Raw genomic sequence first — 21520 nt, 5'->3', positions numbered from 1 at the left:
ACCTCCTGTTCCCGACCTCTTCAAGCCACACCTGTTGTCGAGAAAAATGAACACAGAGCAACTCTGCGGCAAAATACTAAAACAGGAGCATTCTAATTTTGAAAGATTTTAATTTTCTTGTGCCACAACACAACGAGCTACTGGTGCATCACCGATCTGTAGCATAATTAACTTCTTGTCTTTTGTGCCTTATGAATTTACATATGCAATTAGCCTTCTCTTTAATTTTTCACGGTTTTGCTACGTTGACTAAAACTTTTTAACAAGAAATCTTTTGATTTAATGGACTTTGCAGTTCATTTGTAACTGGTTGTTTGGGTCTGACGGATGCCACCACCTGGCACCGTGAGGTTGTTCAGGTGGGACGGAGTGCCGGGTCTCCCCATCGGACGAGGCAACAGACGCTATCTCGCGTGGTCGGCAGCTGCACAGAAGCAGCGGCAAAGGAGCTCACATAAAAACGGTGTTGATCTTAAACCACCCGCGCTCCTTTGCCAACGGATCCCGCCCCCTGTTCATTTCATCCAAGTCGGCGCCGATTCAGATCACAGGGCTGAATGTATCGTTTTTGTGCCCGCCAGGGTTTCTGCTTTGTTTCTTTTCAGAACTCTGCATGACTCCCACTTGCTCTGTCCAAGGAGACACAGCAAAGAGGGCCATCCCCATCACACAAGAATGCCAATCTGCGGAGCTCCTGTGCCCTCAGAGGGGACCGTGAAGAAACTCAAAACAGACAGAGAGGCGGTGCTTTGGGGCTTCAGTTCTAGTCTCTGGGGGGGAGGGGGAGGTTTATAGAGATGGCCAATTTGTGTGCCAAGGAGGCTTTTCTCGTCACCCAGAAGGCAAATTCAACTTTGACTAGCATCGAATGCATCGTCGACAATAGTAGGAGTCTCAAAATTTAATAGCAAGTGCTGTCTACTCAGTTCTGTGCAAAAAAAAAAAAAGCCCACGCAGCTCTAATAATGGGATACAATGATTTGCTTTGTTAGGATGGAAAGGCGATGACCTTTGTTTCTGCCTAGTATTTTGGGAGTCGTGAACACAATCTAAGACAATCAGATGCGGTTTGTTCACGGAATTATCAAAGACCGCACTTGGATATCAAGGTGGGATGGAGGGTGACAGGTAGACTTTTACCATCTGCTACGGAGAAGCAATCGATTTCACAGGCAGAGCTGAGAAACACATCATTAGGAGAACTGACTCAAACACTGAGGCAGCAAGATTCTAATATCATTTATTCCTTTGTTTTCAGGCTTTCCCCACCCCCCTCTTTTTTAAGGGGAGGGCAGCTCTTTATTTTGAATATAACTTAGGATAGGAGGATAGGACCCAGCTCTCTGATTTATGCAAAATGACATAAATCCACAAATCGGCCTGGAATACTTTTATATTTCAACAGGGGGGTAAGAAACCAGTGGAAGTGAACCGTGGACTTGGAGCAATCTATGGGTCTAGGAATGAAGGACAGACACAGGCTCAAGGGGCAGTCACTTTTCCTCCATTAGGCCCATGAGATCGTCTTCTATTCCCTTCTCACTCAGCTCATCCAAACTGTAGTATCGATGAACGATTTTCTCGGCGGTGACCACCACGACTCGGAGCCCGTGGGTGTCTTGGCCCAACTGGCACCCGATGGCCGACGACACCACCATGTCCAGGTTCTGGTAGGTGCCCCCGGCATTCCGGTGGTAGTGGCCTGAGAACACAGCTGTGACACCTGCAGGGGAGGGAACAAAAACATTAGGGGGCCAAGGATCTCCATTTAGGGAACTGGGGGCTCCACGGCTTCCTTCTGGGAGCAATACAGTATGTTATGAAATTAAATGCGCTAATATTACTCCGTGCATAATAAACGAGAAGACTGCATATGTGACATCCAGAATCCTCGCAAGGATAATTTATTGATACAACATATTAACACATTTGTCATAAGTGGTACAAGAAAGTGCTAGGGAAAAAGAAGAGAGAAGATGAAGTGACCGACTTTGGGAGAGATACAGGAAGCGGAAGGAAATATTTTGAGGCCTGTATAAACAGCCATATGATGGAAGTTAAATGTCTAGAAAAAAGAATGTTTATGGAGTTCTATTCAAGACAGCACAGCATGCTCAACATTTAATGTACCTCCTCCGCTCCACACTCAAGAGCCATGATGGATAAAATCTAAAAAAGAAAACCAAAGGACAGAAGTGGCCTCAAAATCAAAACAAATAGCTCCATGGATGAGAAACAAGGCAGAAAGGCAGAGTAGCGAGAGGGGTCACAGTGCTGCTGGGAGTTAAGCTCCTGGAGGGTGACAGAAACTGCAAGCAGTTTCTGTGACAGGAGGAAATAAAGCCCGGCCCCCATTTGAAAGAGAGTTGGCGTGGGAACCTCTGTTGATGGAAAGAGGATGCAAAAAACCATTGCAGCCTGCTGCCTGGGGCTAGGGTCGTGGTATGCAGGTGTTTCTAACAAGTCCTCCAGAAAATAAAAGAGAACCAATCTGTAATGTTTACTAATTTCCATGGGGGTGAACACTCTGATGGTGGCTGATTTCAAATTACCGATGACGTGACGTCACTGCCCAGACGTGGGAAGACATGCCTGGTAGCGTCATTATATAGTGCTTCTACCACACAGACACACAAGCTGTGAGCTACCTTGCCAGCATGGTAATAGCAACACATAGCAAGATAGTTAGAAAATAATCAGTTTTGAGTAGTTATTACCTTTCCTTTTTATTATAATTTATTTAATGGTGAGTTTGTAGAATTTAATGTTTACTAATGGTTGTTTAACAAGGAGCTCACAAAATTCCTTAAAATTTAATAATTGGTTTTCATGAACTGGGTAGGAGCTGACTGCAGCACAGCACTGGGCTAGGGCTTGTAGCAATCTGTGGGTCTAGGAATGAAGGACAGACACATGCTCAAATCTAGGAAATGAGACATGTTTTCTCAGCGTGACTGTGGGCAAGGGCCCTCAAGCTCTACTATAAATAAGACCTGGCCCTGGGTGGGGGCTGGGGTGGAGGTGACCCAAACCACTAGACAAGGAGAAGCTATTCAAGAGGCAAAGTGAAGGAAAAATCAAAGCTGAAATTACCTCTTAATCAAATTGAATCTGAAAGAAATTCCACCACCTGTGAAGAAATTTCATGCTAAGACAGTCTACAGACTCCTCAATCAGGAATATGAATTCACTCCAGGTGAAATGAATGATATAAAACTGCCTGAAAAATATTTAAAATGAGTATGTTTAGGGCATCAAAAAGTCCTTAATAAAGGAAAAGAACCAGATGTTATGAAACAAAACAGGCATGAATTCAGTGAGAATAACTGGTAATGAAAGCTTAGAAACAGTGGCCATTAAAGACAGCCATTAAAACAGAACACAAAGACAACTCTCAATAAATGGGATAAATTCTAAACTGGACACTAATCAGAGAGGAAATCAGTGAATTAAGAGACAGAATGGAGGCACTGAACCAACCAAAAGACAACACAGAGACTCAGACACAAGCAATAAGAACACGCAGTTCAAAGAACCCAAAGAATGGATAAAGGGGTATCAATGTATGCTTAAGAGGAGGTGCAACAGGAGAAAGGAGGAAATAATAGTAAGAATAACTTGAAGAAACAATCGTTGGGGATTTTCCAAAATGAAGGAATATATAGGTCTTCAGATATAAAGAACTAAGTAGGATAAATAAAAATCAATTTGTATCATGGGGATATTGTGGAGCATCCAACAAAAAAACCCTAAAAATATATCATGGCAGAAATACTATAAAGGAATGACAATTAGATAGCAGGCACTCCAGCAATAACAGAATCGAAGAGTAATGCCTTCCAGAGCTGAGGGGAAGCAACTATGAACCTCAAATTTTATACCCAGCTAAACCATCATTCAAGTTAAAGGGCAAAAGAAATACATGCTGGGGCATACGAAGACGAAGAGTTTACCACTTACAAACCCTCACTGAAAGAATTATTAGGAGATATGTTTCAGCAAGGAAGGGATGAAATATTAAAAAACAATGATGAGCTAACACTGATAAAAATATTTTGGTAAATTTAATTAACTACTGATTTTCTTTGAAAACCTCTTTTTTAAAATGTAAAAGTAAAACTAAAGCTCAAGAATGTCAAGATGGGACGTTCAATGGATAATTAGAGCACATAAAAGCTATTGTCATGTTTGGAAGGAAGAAGAAAATAATGAAAATAATTTTATTTTGCTAGAACAAAATGCATAATTAACATGCTTCTTAAAAATGTTTGGGCACAAGCAACCAAATTAAAAATAGGCAAACTGTACTTCATCAAAATTTTAAACTTTTGTGCATCAAAGAACACCATCAACAATATGAAAAGATAACCCATGGAATGGGAGTGAATATCTGCAAATCATCTACCTGATAAAGGTCTAACATCCAGAAAATATGAAGAGATGGATATGAAAAATACAAAAACATGTTAAATGTCACTAATCATCAGTGCAATGAAAATCAAAACCATAATGAGATTTCACTTCACATCCACTAGGATGGCTATCATCAAAAAGATGGAAAAGAACAGGGATCTGGAGCCATTGGAACCCTTGTAGAGTGCTGGTGGAAATATAAAATGGTGCAGCCATTCTGGAAAACACTTTGGCAGTTCCTTAAAATGTTAAACATACAGCTGCCACGTGACCCAGCAGTTCCACTCCTGGGTATCTACTCAGGAGAAAGGAAAACACACAGCCATGTAAAAACTTGTGCATGAAGGTTCACAACAGCATTATTCATAGTAGCCAAAAGAGCAGAAACAACCTAAATACCCATTTGAATTGATGAATAAACAAAATGTGGCACATCCATTTGATGGAAGATTGTCCAGCTGTCAAAAGGACTGAAGAGTACTGACACATGCTCCAACATGGACTGACCTCGAAAACATCACGCTCAGGCAGTGAAAGAGGTCAGCTGCAAAAGGCCTCGCACTGTATGATTCCATGTATATGAAATGTCCAGAATAGGCAACGCCAGAGACGGAAAGATTATTGTTTGTCGAGGGCTGGGGGGGAGGGACAAGGGGAAGCAGGAGTGACTGCTAATGGGCACAGTGTTTCTTTGTGGAATGGTGATGGTATGGAATCAGACAGTGGTGATGGCTGTACAACCTCATGACTATATTAAAACCATTGAATTTGGGGCGCCTGGGTGGCTTAGTCGTTGAACGTCTGCCTTCGGCTCAGGTCATGATCCCGGGGTCCTGGGATCGAGCCCCGCATCGGGCTCCCTGCTCCGCGGGAAGCCTGCTTCTCCCTCTCCCACTCCCCCTGCTTGTGTTCCCTCTCTCGCTGTGTCTCTCTCTGTCAAATAAATAAATAAAATCTTTAAAAAAAAAATACCAAACTTTTTCATGTTAAAAGTGTGAATTTTATGGTATAACTCAATAAAAAAAAAAAATGCAAAAAAAATATATGGGAAGGGAAGGAGGCCAGAATGCTCCGTGTGGCAGTGATGGGAGGTGGAGACATCAGTATGAACTCATGTTTACCCTAATACCATGTTAAAAACAGAGAATGACAGAGACATTGACAGATGTATACGGACACAGGTTAGTATAAAGACACATTATTTCCTTGCTCTGTCAGCTGTCAGTGCCTAGAAACAAGGGCACATACTGGCCATGAGCACACCTAGCGTCCAGATCTTGGTTTCTAATACCATTCTCCAATAAAAGGATCCTCGGAGACTTGGCTGACTGTGGGGCTGGGGCAGGAAATAAATAAGATGAGCCTGGAGCATCTTGTTGGGCCAGAAAGGAAGGAAGTGCTCAAAAGCTCGAGCTGATGGGGGTGTGTCAGAGAGACACAGGAATCAACAGAAAGAGCTCCCCACAGCCAAACCTTAACAACTTAAGCAACAAAATAAACTCGTGCCAAAGTATAAAAAATAAATCCACAAGTCCAAATTAATATAAATAAATAAATGTGGGAAAAAGAGACAAAATCTCCCATACCTTAGAAGAACAAATAATTTATGTCGATCGTCTGCCCTTAGGAAGCTGAAGCTCCCTGTACGTGTGGACTGTGCATATGGACTTCTTTCCCAGAGTCACTTAACAGTGGAGACATGGGCCAAACATCAACAGGGATGGGAAGTCACGTTGTTAGTCTGCACCCCTGATGCACCTTGATGACTGATAAAAACGGCACACCTGTGTGGGCTTCCTCCTCCCAATCCAGGACTCCAGCATGAGAAAACCATCAGACCAATCCCCACAGAGAGACGTTCTACAAACACCTGACCAGTACTTCTCGAGAAAACTGTCAAGGTCATCAGAAACAAGGGCAGTCTGAGAAATGGTCACAGCACAGAGGAGACTAAGGAGGTGTGATGCCTAAGAGAGGTTTGCTATGCTAGATGGGATCCTGGAGCAGAAACAGGACATTAGGTAAAAAAGTAAGGGAACCTGATTATGGGCTTTCATTAATACAAGTGCATCAATATCACTTCATTAACTATAGCAAATGTACCACATTAGTGTGAGATACCAATAACGGGAAACTAGGGGCAGGTGTACATGGGAAGTGTCTACATTATCTCTGCAATTTTTATGTGGATTTGAAATTGTTCCAAACTTAAAAAGTTTATTTAAAAAAAAACCATACGGATAATTTCCAAAACAACCAAATGGAATATGCAGCTTTCAATCAGCAAAGAGGCAGGGGGAAAAAATCAGAATGACTACAAAAAAAACAAACAAAAAAAAGTATCAAACACGAAATTTTAAAATGTTCCTGACATCAAATGCTGGGTCTGGTGCAGAGAAACTGGATCGCGCCTGCAGTGCTGGTGGGAAGGTAAACAGTCTGGTTGGTAAATAGTCTGGTAATAGTTGAAATTGCATTTACTGTACGATCCAGCAACAGAACTCCTGGACATTTTTCCCAGTTTCCCAAAACTTACGTTCAAATATTTGTACGTGGATGTAAACAGTAGCTTTATTTGTAATAGCCAGGAATGGGAGGCAACGTAAATGTCCTTCCACAGGGTCTACGGTTACACTGTGGTACATCCACGCCGCGGAATACCACCCAGAAATAAAAAAAAGGAACAACCGATACGCACAACAACTGGAATAGATTTCAAGGAAATTATACTCATTAAAAAAAGCCAAACCCCGAAGGTTCCATCCTGTATGATTCCATTTATGTAGCATTCCTGAAATGACAAAATTATAGATATGGCCGCTAGGAGTGAGGCGCAGCAGTGGAGGGGATCGGGGGCCCGTGTGGCTATAGGAGGACGGCAGGAGGGATCCTTGTGGTGATGGAACTGTTTGCATTTGACAAGGATTCAGAAAGGTCTGAAGGGAATGTGCTCAAAATGTTGAGAGCAACTGCTTCTGAGAGACTCTGAACACAGCATTGTGACTACAGCCGTCAGGGCTCGAAGTGGGCACAGGGACACACCTGTGGGCAGGTGTGGCCATCTGCTGGCTGAGGTCCACACCCAGGGATGGGAAGGAAGGACACCCAGGTTGGTCTACGTGGGGCATCCAACGGTGGCGGGAAACAGCTATTTCCATTTACTGTTATTAGGATATAAACAGACACAACTCATTTCAGAGAGTAATTTGGTGCTATTCTCTCCCGTTTCATTGTGCGTTCCCCTTGACCCAACACCACTACTTTGGTAGAAATTTATCCTTCAGAAATACCCAGTACAGTGTTCACCGAGGCACTGTGTGTGATGTTCATTTATGGGAGGACTGGATAAATGACAGTAGGTGTATTTTTGAAAAGAGGTAGATTTACATGTGCTGGCATTGAAAGACACCAGACACATTATTAAATATGAATAAGATATTTTAATAAGTATTATGTGATCCTGGCTTTGTAAAACATGGACAGCGTATGCATAAGAGGGTGTGCATGTATGTTTGTAGCCCCCAACTGAACTGGGATACATTTGCACTGCTCACACTGGTGATTTCATGGGGGTGCTGGTGGCTGGGATTAGCGAGGGGGTATTGTTTTCTACTCGTTCGAACCGTGGTATAATGTTATCAATGATCATGAACACGAACATCAAGGTGCTGTGAAGAGCGTGGAGGTGATGTGCCAGATGGACCGAGTGGGGAGGGGCGGAGGGGAGAAGAGATGGAATGGAGGTGCCCCCACCCCAGGGGCCAAGCTGTTCAGGTCAGATGCTTGCAGCTGAAGCCCTGGGTTGGGTGCCCAGAGGGTCCTCACCACAACTGGAGAATTGAACAGTCCTGACCACACTGACCAGAGGACCACAGAAGTGACTGCTTCCTCCACGGCCTTCCTGGGGTTTCAAAGCTTCATGGCCTGTGCGGTTGGAGGCCCACTGCGAGCCGGTGCCATCAGACCGGCCTCGGGGAGTTCCTCTTGGCCAGACAGAAACCACTTAGTGTTGTTATTATTTTGTTGTGTACTAGATTATGTGCATGGAACTTGGCTCTTTATGCCTAATTCATAGTTGCAAACTAATATTCTGGAAGGAATGCTTGGCAATTTTGAAAATGGCTTGCATTAGCCGTAATTAGCTGTAAAAACTCATTTATGTTCAAGTTTCACGCCATATTTATTGGCGTCCACAGAGACAGAAGCATTAATGGGGCTGTTCAAGTGACCTGCAGAACTTTCTGAGCAGATCTCAGTGGACCCTGGACAGCTGTGCTGGTTGGCAGTGTGTGCTATCCATCTTTCCACTGCAAACCCCTCAGGGCTCACAGTTTATTGTTAATGTCCCGAGTCACAGCAAGTGTGACCGAATGAGGAGTGTGGCATTAGCAAGGATACCTAAGAGGACTAGCAATAAAGATGAAAGAGACTGTCAGTGAGCAAGGACACGGTGTTGAGAATGGCCTCCCCTCTAGCAAGGAGAGCCCCCCCCCCCCGCCCCCATGAGTACAATCGGGAACTTCACACCTTGGAGTCCTGAATAAGACACCGTGGAATGGCCATGAAAGAAGTGCACAAAGGGATGGTCAGGCAGGAGGCTGAAGTCTGTCAAACGGAGGAGGGTACGAGTAACTCTCCATTCTGCCAGGTTCTGGGGCGGATTTCAGGGCTCTGGGCTATTTCTGGCCGGCCCAGGAAAGACCGAAACATAAAGGATGAGACTTGAGGAGGGACATGAGAGTCTCTTCCCGGGCTGGAACCAGGGCCAGAAGCAGTCTGGTGGCTGATAGAGGGAGTTTCTATCTCCCACCTCCTGGGAAGTCCAGCAGTTCTGAACCCGGTTATGTTCTCCAAGTCCTCCCTCGAGTAAGGGCAGTATTGAGGCAAAGCGGAATGGGGATGGCTTGGAAGGAGGATAGCAGCAGGACCCTAAGGACTTTCCAAGTATCACCTTGCTGCATCCTCCCAACGGAGACTCGAATCACCTCCATTTTACAGATGAGAAAACCGAGGCTGGGAGAAGAAACAAAGTTATGCAGCTGGAAAACTCATGTTAGAGCCCAAGTGCTGAACCGGCCTTGCAGACTCTGGCTCTGTTCTTTGGGGACCTTGGGCAGCCTGCTGCCCTTTCTGGGCCTCCACTCCCTCCCCTGTGAGATGAATAATGATTAACACCTGTCTCACGGATGGCAGAGAGGTTTAGAGGAGAGCACGGAACCGGGCAGCAAGCACCCAGCACACAGCAGGTGCTCATCAACCCTCGGGGCTCCCTCCCAAGCAGGGCCAGCAGCTCACTGGGACACAGACACCACACACTGGCCTGCGATGCACAGTCTCCTGCCCGAGCTACAATCCTGTCCCTTTTATGCCGACAGGCCACGAGGACCCATCTCTGCTTTCTCTTAGTTTTTGATGGGGACGCATCGATTCGCAACTCAGTGCAGGTAAGGAATGCATTAATAAATCGTGACTTCCCTGATGGGGGATTGATTTTAGCGGTGTTTTCACAAGTCATGCCAAATTTCCATTCTGGCTGTTCATTAGTCATCTGGGGCCGACATGCCTCTATGGTTCCTTAATTGAGTATTACGTATGGATTGTTTCTGAATTATGAACTCCTGTAAGGAGATGACAAGCATCTTCTTAAATTACCGCCAGAAGAATTCCCCAGCACAAGACAGCCCCTGCGCACCAACAGAGGACAGCTTCTGTGGTGTGAGCTTCGTATTTATTTCTCCATGGTATCAAGTCATAAAGACGCTATAAAAGCTATTTTTTAAAAATATTTTATTTATTTATTTGAGAGAGAGAGAATGAGAGATAGAGAGCATGAGAGGGAAGAGGGTCAGAGGGAGAAGCAGACTCCCTGCTGAGCAGGGAGCCCAATGCGGGACTCGATCCTGGGACTCCAGGATCATGACCTGAGCTGAAGGCAGTTGCCCAAACAACTGAGCCACCCAGGTGCCCTATAAAAGCTATTTTTAAGCTGTCTTGATTCAAATTCATTTCAAATCAATCAGAGGATGGGAATGCAATCTCCATATAATTTGATATTCTAATACTGGAAGCTTGCCTCAAATCAATCAGGAAATCGGGATGTACCCCAGTGCAATTTTAATATTAAAAATTGGCTTCCTTAATGTGCTAGTGTTACTTAAGCCTGGAAAGTGCAAACAAATTTGAATTGGACCTCTTTTGTTTTTATCCTGAGTATACATTTATGAAAATGCATCTTTACATTGTCAGCTGTGACACGGAAAACTGTGTGGTAAATCAGTAGTCACTCACATTATTCTGCCTCAGTGGTAAGGAAAAAAACGTGACTCACTGGAAAAAAAAAATTGGTGTGAACGGAGAGGAAACAGGTACAAATAATCCGTGCTGTAGGTAAAGAATTTCATAGGCAGGTTGCCGAGAGGCGGGCCCTGAGATGGTGGTCCCTGCCAACAGCCAGCAGCTGCTAATCCAAAATCGGGGTACAGCCCACCTGACTCATTAAGTAAGAGGTTCTTAACTATTGGGTTAGGGTTTTGAGTTGCCACAGGGAGGTTAAGGGACTTGCCTGGGGTCACACAGCCAGGATTTGTACATGGATCAGGCTGACTCAGAAGCAGATGCTCTCTCTCCATTACCTTAGAGGTACCAAGTGCCAAGGATCACACACTGCAGGCCCAGTAAGGCGTGCCCTGTAGGGGGCAGCTTTGACCTAAGTGACACCCTCCACTTCTGCCAGTTCTTTGTTCACATGTGCCCTGGGACTTGAAGTAGGATAGTGATTCTTGTAATAATAATGATAGTAAGTGGTATTTATGGAGTGCTCACTATCAGTCATTGTTCTGAAGAAGAGCACTTCACACGTTTTTAAATCGTGTGAGCCCCACAATTTCCCTACGAAGGAAGCATAGTTATTACCCCGGTTTGGCAGATGAGGAAAACGGACGTAGACACATTCCATGTTTGCCCAGCTCGGCCTGTCTCTGGCAGGGCTGTGATCAGAGCCCAGCGGTCTGGCCCCTGAGTCGGCACTCTTAACCAAACTCCTGCCAAGTGGAGGGAAACTGAACGCACATCAGAGACGGGCCACGTGAGTGAAGAATGAAGAACAGGAGTCAAGGGTGTTGAGGAGGCAGGAGCTAAGTAACCACCACAGAGCTTCTGCTGACCTACCACCACCCACGGGCACCCCCTAGTCCTTCCCTGTGCTTCTGTGTGACACGGGAGAAATTCCTATGTGAGTTTTCCAGGGTAGTGCACGGTGGTACCAGGATTCCAGATCAGCATCTGGCTCAGTTGGAGGGCAGGGCAGCTGGACTGACCACTGGCTGGAATGGAGACAAGGGAGGTGCCAGGCTCAAGTCTGCATCCTCCTCCTTGTGGGGAGAGCATCAGAGTGTCCCATCACTGCCAGTGTCAACCTTTCACGAATTCAAACCTTCCCATCCCCAAACTCCCATTAACTTAAGTGGGGTCTTAAAGACATTTTCATGGAATTTCTTTTGAGCTCGTAACTTAATTGACCTGGGGTCTACAAATATTTTCTCTAAGAGGTCAGAAAGTAAATATTTTAAGGCCATGCAACCTCTGTGGTTCTACTCAACTCTGCTTTCCTTCACAGCATGGGAACAACCAGCATTCACAGTTATGTAAACATGTGGGCATGGCTGCGATCCAATAAAACTCTATTAACAAAAATGAGCGGAGGGCCACTCCCAGTAAATGGAGAAAAAAAAAAAGCATATCATCTTCTAAAAAAACACATTTGGGTGATCAAAGTTCAGCCACAATTTCTCAATCCTTCAAAAATTAGTAAGTTTTTTTCTGTAACTTCTCACAAATAAAGAAAACAACAAAGAAAACAGTAATTTGTAGTTTGTAAAACTATGAATGCCATCCTGACCAGGGGAGACAAGTGTATTTGCCCAAAGGAGACCACTGCTTTAATGAACACAAAATTATTCTATAAACAAGTACTCAATTATATAATAATTCAGGGCATTTGTACTAATGGTCAGAAAGAGACTTCTATATTTACTTGAAACCAGGAGTGTCCACATCCTTCCATCTAAAAAAGTAACTCAGATCTAAAACATTAAAAAAAATTGTGTGCTGACAATTTTTGTTTGAAATTAAATGTCTAATGGGTTTATAGAGTAAATGCGTGTACCCATAAGAGAGATTATAAAATTCAACCAGCATACAGTTTACACTCAATAAATATAAATCTATGCTGCTGAATTAACATTCTAGTTGTCCTTTAAACAGACAATGTGAAGTGGAAAAGGCTCTGAAGTGGTCCTGCTCAAGAGAAACATAATGTGAGCCTCTTGTGTAATTTTAAAATTTTCTAATAGCTGCCTTTTAAAAAGTAAACAGTAACAGGTGAAATTAATTTTAGTTATGTGTTTTAACCCAATATTTAAAATATTATTTCAACATATAATCAATATATAAAATATTACCATTTTTACATTATTTTCATACCAAGTCTGGAAAATCCAGTGTGTATTTTATACCTAGATCCCACCTCCATTTGGACCAGCTACATGTGGCTACTATACTGAGCAGCGCCATTTTTTTTTTTTAAGATTTTATTTATTTATTTGAGAGAGAGAGACACAGCGAAAAAGGGAACACAAGCAGGGGGAGTGGGAGAGGGAGAAGCAGGCTTCCCGTGGAGCAGGGAGCCCGATGCGGGGCTCGATCCCAGGACCCTGGGATCATGACCTGAGCCGAAGGCAGACGCTTAATGACTGAGCCACCCAGGCGCCCCAGCAGCGCCATTTTGGAGTGGGGCAGATGTGGAAATCCAATCCCAGCGTTGGCTCTTTTTTAACTGAATGGCCTTAGTTTCACTATCTGAAAAATGGAGATAATCGCAGATAACCTTGCAAGGCTGCTGCTATGAAAAACAGCTATACTGTGCTGGCACACAGTAGGCTCCTCATGAACGAAAGCCATTATAATATCAATTATTAAATCAGTGAATATTTCCTTAACAGAAGCACTGAATTATTAATATCATCGACAAACACAAAGGCCCTTTGGCAGAGCAAAAATAACCACACCACATGTAGAAATAGACAAAGAAGGTAGCTCTAGGATCAACACTTTCCACATTTTACAAGGAAGCTGAGCTACTGGGTCAAAGAATACCTCCATTTTTTTGGTACAGTGTCAAGTATAACTGAAGAACCATAAACTTCATATATTTTGATCAATTTTAACACAGGTACACACCTGGAAACCATCACCAAGATCAAGATCATGAACACATCCCACCACTCCCAAAAGTTTCCTTGTGCTCCTTGGGAGTCACTCTCTCCCTCTATCCTGGCCCAGGCATCATCTAACCTGTTTTCTGTTTCTACAGATTGATAGGATTTCATATATTGGAATCACATAGTACGCAATCTTTTTTAGTCTAGCTTCTTCCGCGTAGCATGATTTTGAAAGATTTTGAAATATTTCAGGAAAGAATCATGAAGCCATGATTTTGAAAGATTCTTCCATATTACTGTATGTATCAAGAGTTCATCCTTTTCATTGCTAAGTAATATTTGATTGTATGGATATCCTATAATTTGTTTACCCATTCAACTGCTAATGGGCCCTGGGGTTATTTCCAGAATTGCCTCAGCATGTGTGATGAAAAGTGATTAACCATATATGTTTGGGTTTATTTCTAAACTCAATTTTCTGTTCCATTAATCTCTTTATCTTTTAATACTAAATGCCAGCTTTGATCACTGTAGGTTAACAGTTCTGAAATCAAGTAGGGTAGGTCTTTCAATTTTGTTCTTCTTTTTCAAAATCATTTTGCTATTAGGTAACTTGCATTTCTTTTTTAAAAGATTTTTTTTTTTTATTTATTCATCTGACAGAGATACAGAGAGAGAGAGAGCATGAGCAGGGGGAGAGGCAGAAGGAGAGGGAGAAGCAGGCTCCCTGCCCAGCCAGGAGTCCCAAGTGGGGCTTGATCTCAGGACCCCAGGATCATGACCCAAGCCGAAGACAGATGCCCAACCATCTGAGTCACCCAGGCGCCCCAGTAACTTGCATTTCCACAGAAATTTCAGAATCAGCTTGCAGATTCTACCCAAAATAAAACTGCAGGAATTTTGATTGGGATTATGTTGAATCTACAGATCAATGTGGGGAAAATGCCATATTAACAACAGTCTTCCAATCCATGAACATGGTCTATCTTTCCATTTACTTAGGTCTTCTTTAATTAATGTCAGCAATGTTTTTATAGTTTTTAGGGCAGAAGTCTTACATGTCCTTTGTGATTCCTGGGTATTTTATGGTTTTTGCTGCTATTGCAAACAATTATTTTTACAATTTGACAAGTGTTTATTGGTGGTATATAAAAATACATTGTGTCTATTAACCTGATACCCTGAGACCTTGCTAAATTCATTTATTCTAGTCATTGTTTTGTAGATTCCTGGGATTCTCTAAGTAAATAATCATATCATCTGTAGATAGGGACAGTTTTATTTCTTCTTCTCTGATTGTTATGCTTTTTCTTGCTTTTTGTAATGATTGGAACCTCCAATATGCTCTTACATAGGAATGGTGAAAACAGGCAAGTTTTCCTTATTCCTAATCTCTGGGGAAAAATTTAGTCTTCCATATTCCCATAGTTTAGACTTTGGATATGACTGTCAAATTATCCTTAAGGAAAGAAAGCAACTTAAATTCTAACCAAGGAGAGGCGCCTGGGTGGCTCAGATGGTTAAGCCTTCAGTTCAGGTCATGATCCCAGGGTCCTGGAATCGAGTCCTGCATTGGGCTCCCTGCTCAGTGGGTAGCCTGCTTCTCCCTCTGCCTCTCTCTCTCTCTCTGTCTCTTATGAATAAATAAATAAAATCTTAAAAAAAAAAAATTCTAACCAAGGGTGTGAGAGTTTGGTCACTGAGATTTCATTCCTTGGTGATCTTACAAGACAGAGCCTTTCAAAGATTAAAAGGGAGATTTCCAGAACAACACACGTTTATCCAGAAATTCTGAGTAAGCGCTATCCTCCCTGTTTTTTTTTTTTTTTTTTTTTTTTTATTGTCATGCTGGGTAATCCCTGTCCTCTTAACTAAGACCTTTCACACAATTTACGCTGGTGGATGCTGTCGGTGTCCTCACCAGGCCCCTTTCCAGGCTGGTGCATCCAGCTGCTGCTGGAGGGTTGGCTGCTAACTGCTCACAGCTGCCCTGCTCCTGAGACCTGAATGACTGAACTAACGCCGTGGTGGGGGGCACAGCCAGTGAATGAATGACCCAAGAGTGCAAAAGGTCAACCCCCAGACCATGTGGCATAGGACTCCTAGTATAGGAAATACCCAGAGTAGACAGGCACATCTATGGGGACTGAAAGCAGATTTCTAGGGCAGGGAGGGAGGAAGTGGGGAGTGGCTGCAAAAGGGTGCAGGGTTTCTTTTCTTTCCTTCCTTCCTTCCTTCCTTTCTTTCTCTCTCTTTCTTTTTTAAAGATTTTATTTATTTTTGACAGAGAGATGGCGAGAGAGGGAACACAAGCAGGGGGAGTGGAAGAGGCTCCCCACTGAGCAGGGAGCCCGATGTGGGGCTTGATCCCAGGACCCTGGGATCATGACTTGAGCCGAAGGCAGATGCTTAATGACTGAGCCACCCAGGTGCCTCGCAGGGTTTCTTTACAGCGTCATGCAAATGTTCTAAAATTGACCATGGTGGTGAATGCACAACTCTGAATAGACTGAGAACTGCTGAACTGTACACTTTAAATAAGTGAATTGTATGGTACGTTAATGGTAATGGAATGTTAATAAAGCTGTTATGGTGCGGTGGGGGAGGGAAAGAAAGGGAATAATGACCATAATAGTAATAGCTATCATCTTTTGAAGATCTGCTACGGGCCAGGCACCGTAAACAAGCCTCATTGTATTACTTTTAATTTTTCCACATCCCTAAAACGGATTATTGTATGTGGGGGTTGGAGGACGTGGCCCCCCTGCCTTAAGAGGGGGGTCCACCGCTGTGGTGTGATTCATGCTCTGGAGCTCCAGCTGGATCCGGCTGAAATCCTGAGCACACATCCTTGCTTATTAGCTTTGTTGTTGGCCCGGTCCTGTGTCCTCACTTCCCTGCTCCAGGGAACCTCCCTCAGACACTGACCTAAGGAGGTCAGCTGGACTTCCTATTACTCTCTTGTGTGAGTCCCAGGGCTGCCCAAGGGTTCCTGGCTGCTGCTTTCTCCCACAGTCCCACCCACTTTACAAATAACAAAGACTTTCTATTAAGAGCTTCAGCTTGCTCTTTTCTGTGGTTTTAAAATTTCCTTTCCACTCTTTATCTTTATTGTGTTTCTGCCTTCAAAAGTAATGCCTGCCTTAGGGCAGCAGCTGAATGAGCTATGGTACACAACAGTGCAGCATAAGGGAAAGTCAGGAAGATCTCCATGAACCAATACGGAATGACAGCCAAGAAAAATTATGTGAATAAAGCGCAAAAAACATACACAGTAGCCTTCCTTTTGTGTAAGAAGGGATAATAAAACAAACACACATGATGCATGCAGCTTACCCTCAAATAGATCAGAAAAATATATATGTATTTTAGTTCAGTGTGTACTGTCCAGATATTTTAAATTGTCTACACTGATAATACAGGTATTAGATATATGTCTATAGCAATACACGTATATACAAATACACACAATTTCACAAAAATGGGATATGCTACCTATGGATGTGTGACTTGCTTTTATTCACTCAACACTATCTTTTCATTGTTCTACTCAGGACATACAGCTCTATCTCAGAAGCACCCTATAAAATTCTGAAAACTCTATTTCCAGTGTGTAAAAATCTAGGCTGTTAGATGATCGTTCTAAACTGGGAGGTCAGGTGGGTTCAGCGCCTTTCAGCTCTGCACACTGCTCAGGTACAAGGAGAAATTCAGAGTTAGCAGAGCTTATCAAAGAGCCCCGGGGACCTGGGAGCAAACCACTCCTGGGAGGAAGGAGTCTCATAGCCCAGTCACTCTGGCGGGTCTCAGGGGAGAATCCCATCTGTACCTGTTTGGGGCAGGATCATTAGCACAGGAAGAGACTCCCAGGTGTACGGAGCACCTGAGCCAAGAGGCCCTGCCTCTGCGCAACCTGACCTGGGGCCAGGGCTGCATTGTCTCCTACAGGAGCTGGGACCCAGCCTGCTGATGGGCGTGAGCCCAGGTGGCTGGTGAGGACTAAACTGTCACGGCACCAGGCGTTCCTGGGCGGGGCTGCTGCTGGAACCCGGGGTTCGTGCCTCGCCCTCTCCTGTGGGCACTACGGAGCTTGCAAACATCTGGTTACCTCAGGTGTTTGCCTAGATGTCTGGTTCACGTGACGTGAAACATCTGGCTTGTCTTAAGGATCCACAGCCTCCTCTTGGGACTCTTTCTTTTCTTCTCTCTCTTTTTTTGATTGGGTAGGAGTTAATGGCCCAGTTGTTGAAATGACCTTCACTCATGGCTAACTCATTCATACTCTATAACCACAAGAGATTTTTTTTTCTTTTTAAAAAAATTTCCTCCCCTCAAGAAATTACACCTTTCTTGCCTCAACTCCATAATAATCCACAAAAATTATATTGTTCCTGGTTCAAGGCTCCTCTTAATTAAAACTACAAGAAGGTGAGAGAGGGGGATGGAACTGTAATTCCCGATGGCACAGAAGTAGCCCAGGCAGCACCAAGGGCTGTGCATTTTCAGCTTGATCGGGTTGTTAAGTGGTTCTACCACAAAAGCCCCAAAGAAGAGCAGATGGGGAGAGAGCGGCTGGTCGGAGTCATCACACCAACACCCAGCAGAGTCGAGAGGGGCCCAGGTCCTGTTTAGAACACGATGTTTACACTTCCACACTCCGGACCCACTTATACTTTTATAGGACACGAGCCTCCCCTGCCTTTGGGACCACCTGAGCTTGGACAATCCAGGGCACAGAGCGGCGCTGCTGGGAAATCACTCCTCTCCAAGGCCTGCAGGTGCCTGGCTGCCTGCACAGCCAAAGCCCACGGGGTATGGCTGCAGTGGAGCCCCACTCCCTGACTTGGACTCAAAAATTAATTATGCTCCTACAAAATTCAGACTCACTTCTTATTTATCTACAGGGGAAGCTTTGCTCAACTTTGTAATTCAATTTTTCCCCTTCCTGATGACGCAGAGATTCAAAACGTGTGTGGAATATGCAAGAGGAGGGCTGTGTTTTATTCATACTAATATTTGGTTGCCAAAAAAGCAGTGGCAGCCTGGGGTAGGGGTCAGGGGAATGCAAGCTTGAACCTCAGTCTCTGTGAGGGTAGCATGTCCATCAAACTCCCTGAGCCTCAGTTTTCCCGGGTGGAAGGCAGGACTAATATTGACCACCCCCAGGGTTACTTCGAAGATCAAGGGACACTCAGAGCCATGCCCAAGGCTGCATGGCAGGAAGCTGAGTGTGACGTACTCGGACGGCGCTCAATAATTAGACCTTCCTCTGAGCCTTCTCTAAGTATCTGATCAGAAGATCTTTTTTTTTTTCATTTGCACAAATTACATCTTTTTCACTATTCATAATTTCCTCTTTATTTTTAAAAGAAGATGGTGGGCTTGTGTGTGAGATGCAGCGCGGGGCACACATTAAGGTTTCAATCCAGAATGGACAATTTTCTAGATTTCCATTACCCGGCTTCCATGCCCTATCTTAAACACAGCTGTCAGGACAAGAGGCTCATTAAAAAGATTGTTTTGACTGACGGCATGTTCATGTATCAAACTGGAAATCTGTCCAAAAATACTCGAGGGAGGTAGACAGAGGTGGCAGTAAGCTGCAGAAGGGAGATGTTTGGCAGGGTGTCGAAGATGAAATGTGCTGGGAAAAGAGTGCTTTAGCTTGGACTCGAGCCAGAGAGGTCTGCGAGGGGAGCTGTCGCCACTGAAACATGAGGACCTTAGAAAAGTCAGCTTCCATTTCAGGAACTGCAGAAAGAGAGATGGCAAGACTGCAGTACGGCACATGCCAAATAGCGTGCTTTTCCATGACCCCCTTAGACGGTGGGCTCTGTCCACACCCTTGTCTTTCCGTGGGATGACCACTGCCTCCACCTGACCTGAGCCACACCGCCCGTGACAACTCCACTTCCCAGAGCTCCTGGACTTCTTCAAAGGCCCTCTCCTCCTGACTCACTCACTTCTTTCGCCCCCAGTGCCTCCTCCTCTTGTGGGCTTCCCTGGGCCAGCGCACCAGTCGCCTGCTCCAGGGATGCAGGCCATTCGTCCCCCTGCTTTTCTGCTAGAGCCTGCTCACAGCCTTTTCAGCTCTCTGCCCTCAGGACAGTCTTTGTGACTGCCCGCTCTCCTTACCCTCCTGCCTTCCCAGCTGCCCTCCTTTCTGCCCCTAGGTGTATCAGGACGACAGTCGGCTGTCAGTGGCTCGAACAAGTTGTATTTGTTGTATTTATCCACCCCATATAAAGAAAGGAGGCAGGTAGACAGAGTGGGTACAGTTTTGCTCAAGGATTTCACTAAGAATGCTGGTTCCTTCTGTTTTTCTGCTCTGCCATCCTCAGCCTGTGGCTTTGTCCTCAGGACTCCAAGATGGCTGCAGAGCTTCCAGGCACTGTGTCCAAGTTCCAAGCAGGAACAAGAGAAAAGGGCAAACAAAAAGCTTTGCAGCTAGCTCCACTTGCTAAATCCCAGGACTGGGACCAGTAGCCACACCAGGTGTAAGGGGGGCTAGAAAGGAGCATTTTCAGCCTGTCACACTGACAACCTGAACAAAACCTGGTAGGGAAAGAGAAAATGCATCCTGGGTAGACTGAGCAAGGTTGTTCTTTCTAAAATGCAAAACGACTGATGAAAAACCTTTACATGCTTCTTTAATACCGGAGGGTCCTGGATCTGGCTCCTCTTCCCTGCCATCTAAACACCAGAGTCCTGCTCCACTCACGAGTGGTTTCAAGGCCAGCTCTGGCACACGCTGGGCTCACACTCTGCCCTTTGTCTTCAGTGCTCCCTTCCTGCCCACATCTGCCTGGCTCACTCTCCTTCATCCTTCAAGACACGGCCTCCTCCTCTCCTGGAGGAGATCATCCCTGGCCCAGCTGAACGAAGCTTCCTCTCCTTCCTCCTGATTCTTGCACATTCCTCTACTTTTGTCCTGGGGCTGCCTGCTTCCCACCTTGGTGTCCCCTGCTGGTCTGTGAGGGCAGAGAGCAAATCTATTTAACTGGATATCCATCCTCAGAATGACGAGAACAGAGCTGCTACTCTATAAATGACCGTTGGCAGACGGATGGACAGATGGATGGTGAATGAATATATGAAACTTGAGCAACTCATAAGCTCTATGTTAGTAGATGCTGTGGGGGAGAAACTCCGATCTCCCCGTTTTGTCAAAGGAAAAGCAGAGTTCCAGTGTTTTCTGATACTGCAAAAGAACTACCACGCTCCTTGTTAATGAAGGCCTGGTTGTTACTAACAAGAGAGTGGAAGACAGGGACAGAGAAATGAGCACTAACTCTGAATCCTGTTACTCAAATGCCACAAGACACTCTACTCCACCTCCCCAAACATCCGTTTCCTTGATTTTAAAGAGGGGATGATAATAGATGCCTCATGGAGTTGCTGTGAGTTTCTGAGATGATGTGTGTAACCCCCCAGCACAGGCTCAGGGCACAATGGGAACACAGTGCTTTTCGACACTGTTTCTGAAATAAGGCGTGAACGTGGGGTTCTTTCCTCCTGGCCACGGCAGACAATGCTGACTGCCTTCTAATACCCATACTCTTCCTTTTTGTTTTTGCTGAAAAAAATCCCGATTTTGTTCTGGGAAATGTCCTGCTCTGGGAAGTCATGGGCTTTATCCCCAGAGCCAGGATCGAGGCAGCTGTGGCAATTTTCCTCGTAAGGCCACCAGATGGGAACAGGTCTGTGTATGGAACTGTGGTAGGATAGCTGCTGGGATCCTGGGAAAGGTTTTATTTCTTTTAAAAAGCCCCCTGTCCCACTCTGGAAAACAGTACGGAGGTTCTTCAAAAAGTTGAAAATAGAGCTACCATAAGATCCAGCAATTGCACTATTGGGTATTTACCCCAAAGATACAAATGTAGGGATCC

The 21520-nt window shown here is 44.6% G+C and overlaps 1 protein-coding gene across 3 annotated transcripts in view; it reads right to left on the bottom strand.

The window, feature by feature from the left end:
• Positions 1–1224: 1224 nt before the first annotated feature.
• The window catches only part of CPPED1 (calcineurin like phosphoesterase domain containing 1), a 97836-nt gene continuing 77540 nt past the window's right edge, over positions 1225–21520 (bottom strand). For all 3 annotated transcript variants that reach the window (XM_025855575.2, XM_025855576.2, XM_073899488.1), the window contains exon 4: positions 1225–1723. In XM_025855575.2, coding sequence (XP_025711360.1) covers positions 1494–1723 — 230 coding nt within the window. In that variant the 3' untranslated portion in view covers positions 1225–1493. The remainder of the gene's footprint in view (positions 1724–21520) is intronic.

Source organism: Callorhinus ursinus, unplaced genomic scaffold (genome assembly GCF_003265705.2).
Source record: "Callorhinus ursinus isolate GAN/ISIS: 27379988/994484 unplaced genomic scaffold, GSC_fseal_2.0 scaffold13, whole genome shotgun sequence".
NCBI lineage: Eukaryota > Metazoa > Chordata > Mammalia > Carnivora > Otariidae > Callorhinus > Callorhinus ursinus.
Note: the sequence above shows the minus strand (reverse complement) of the source record. Positions and strands in the feature narration are given on the sequence as shown.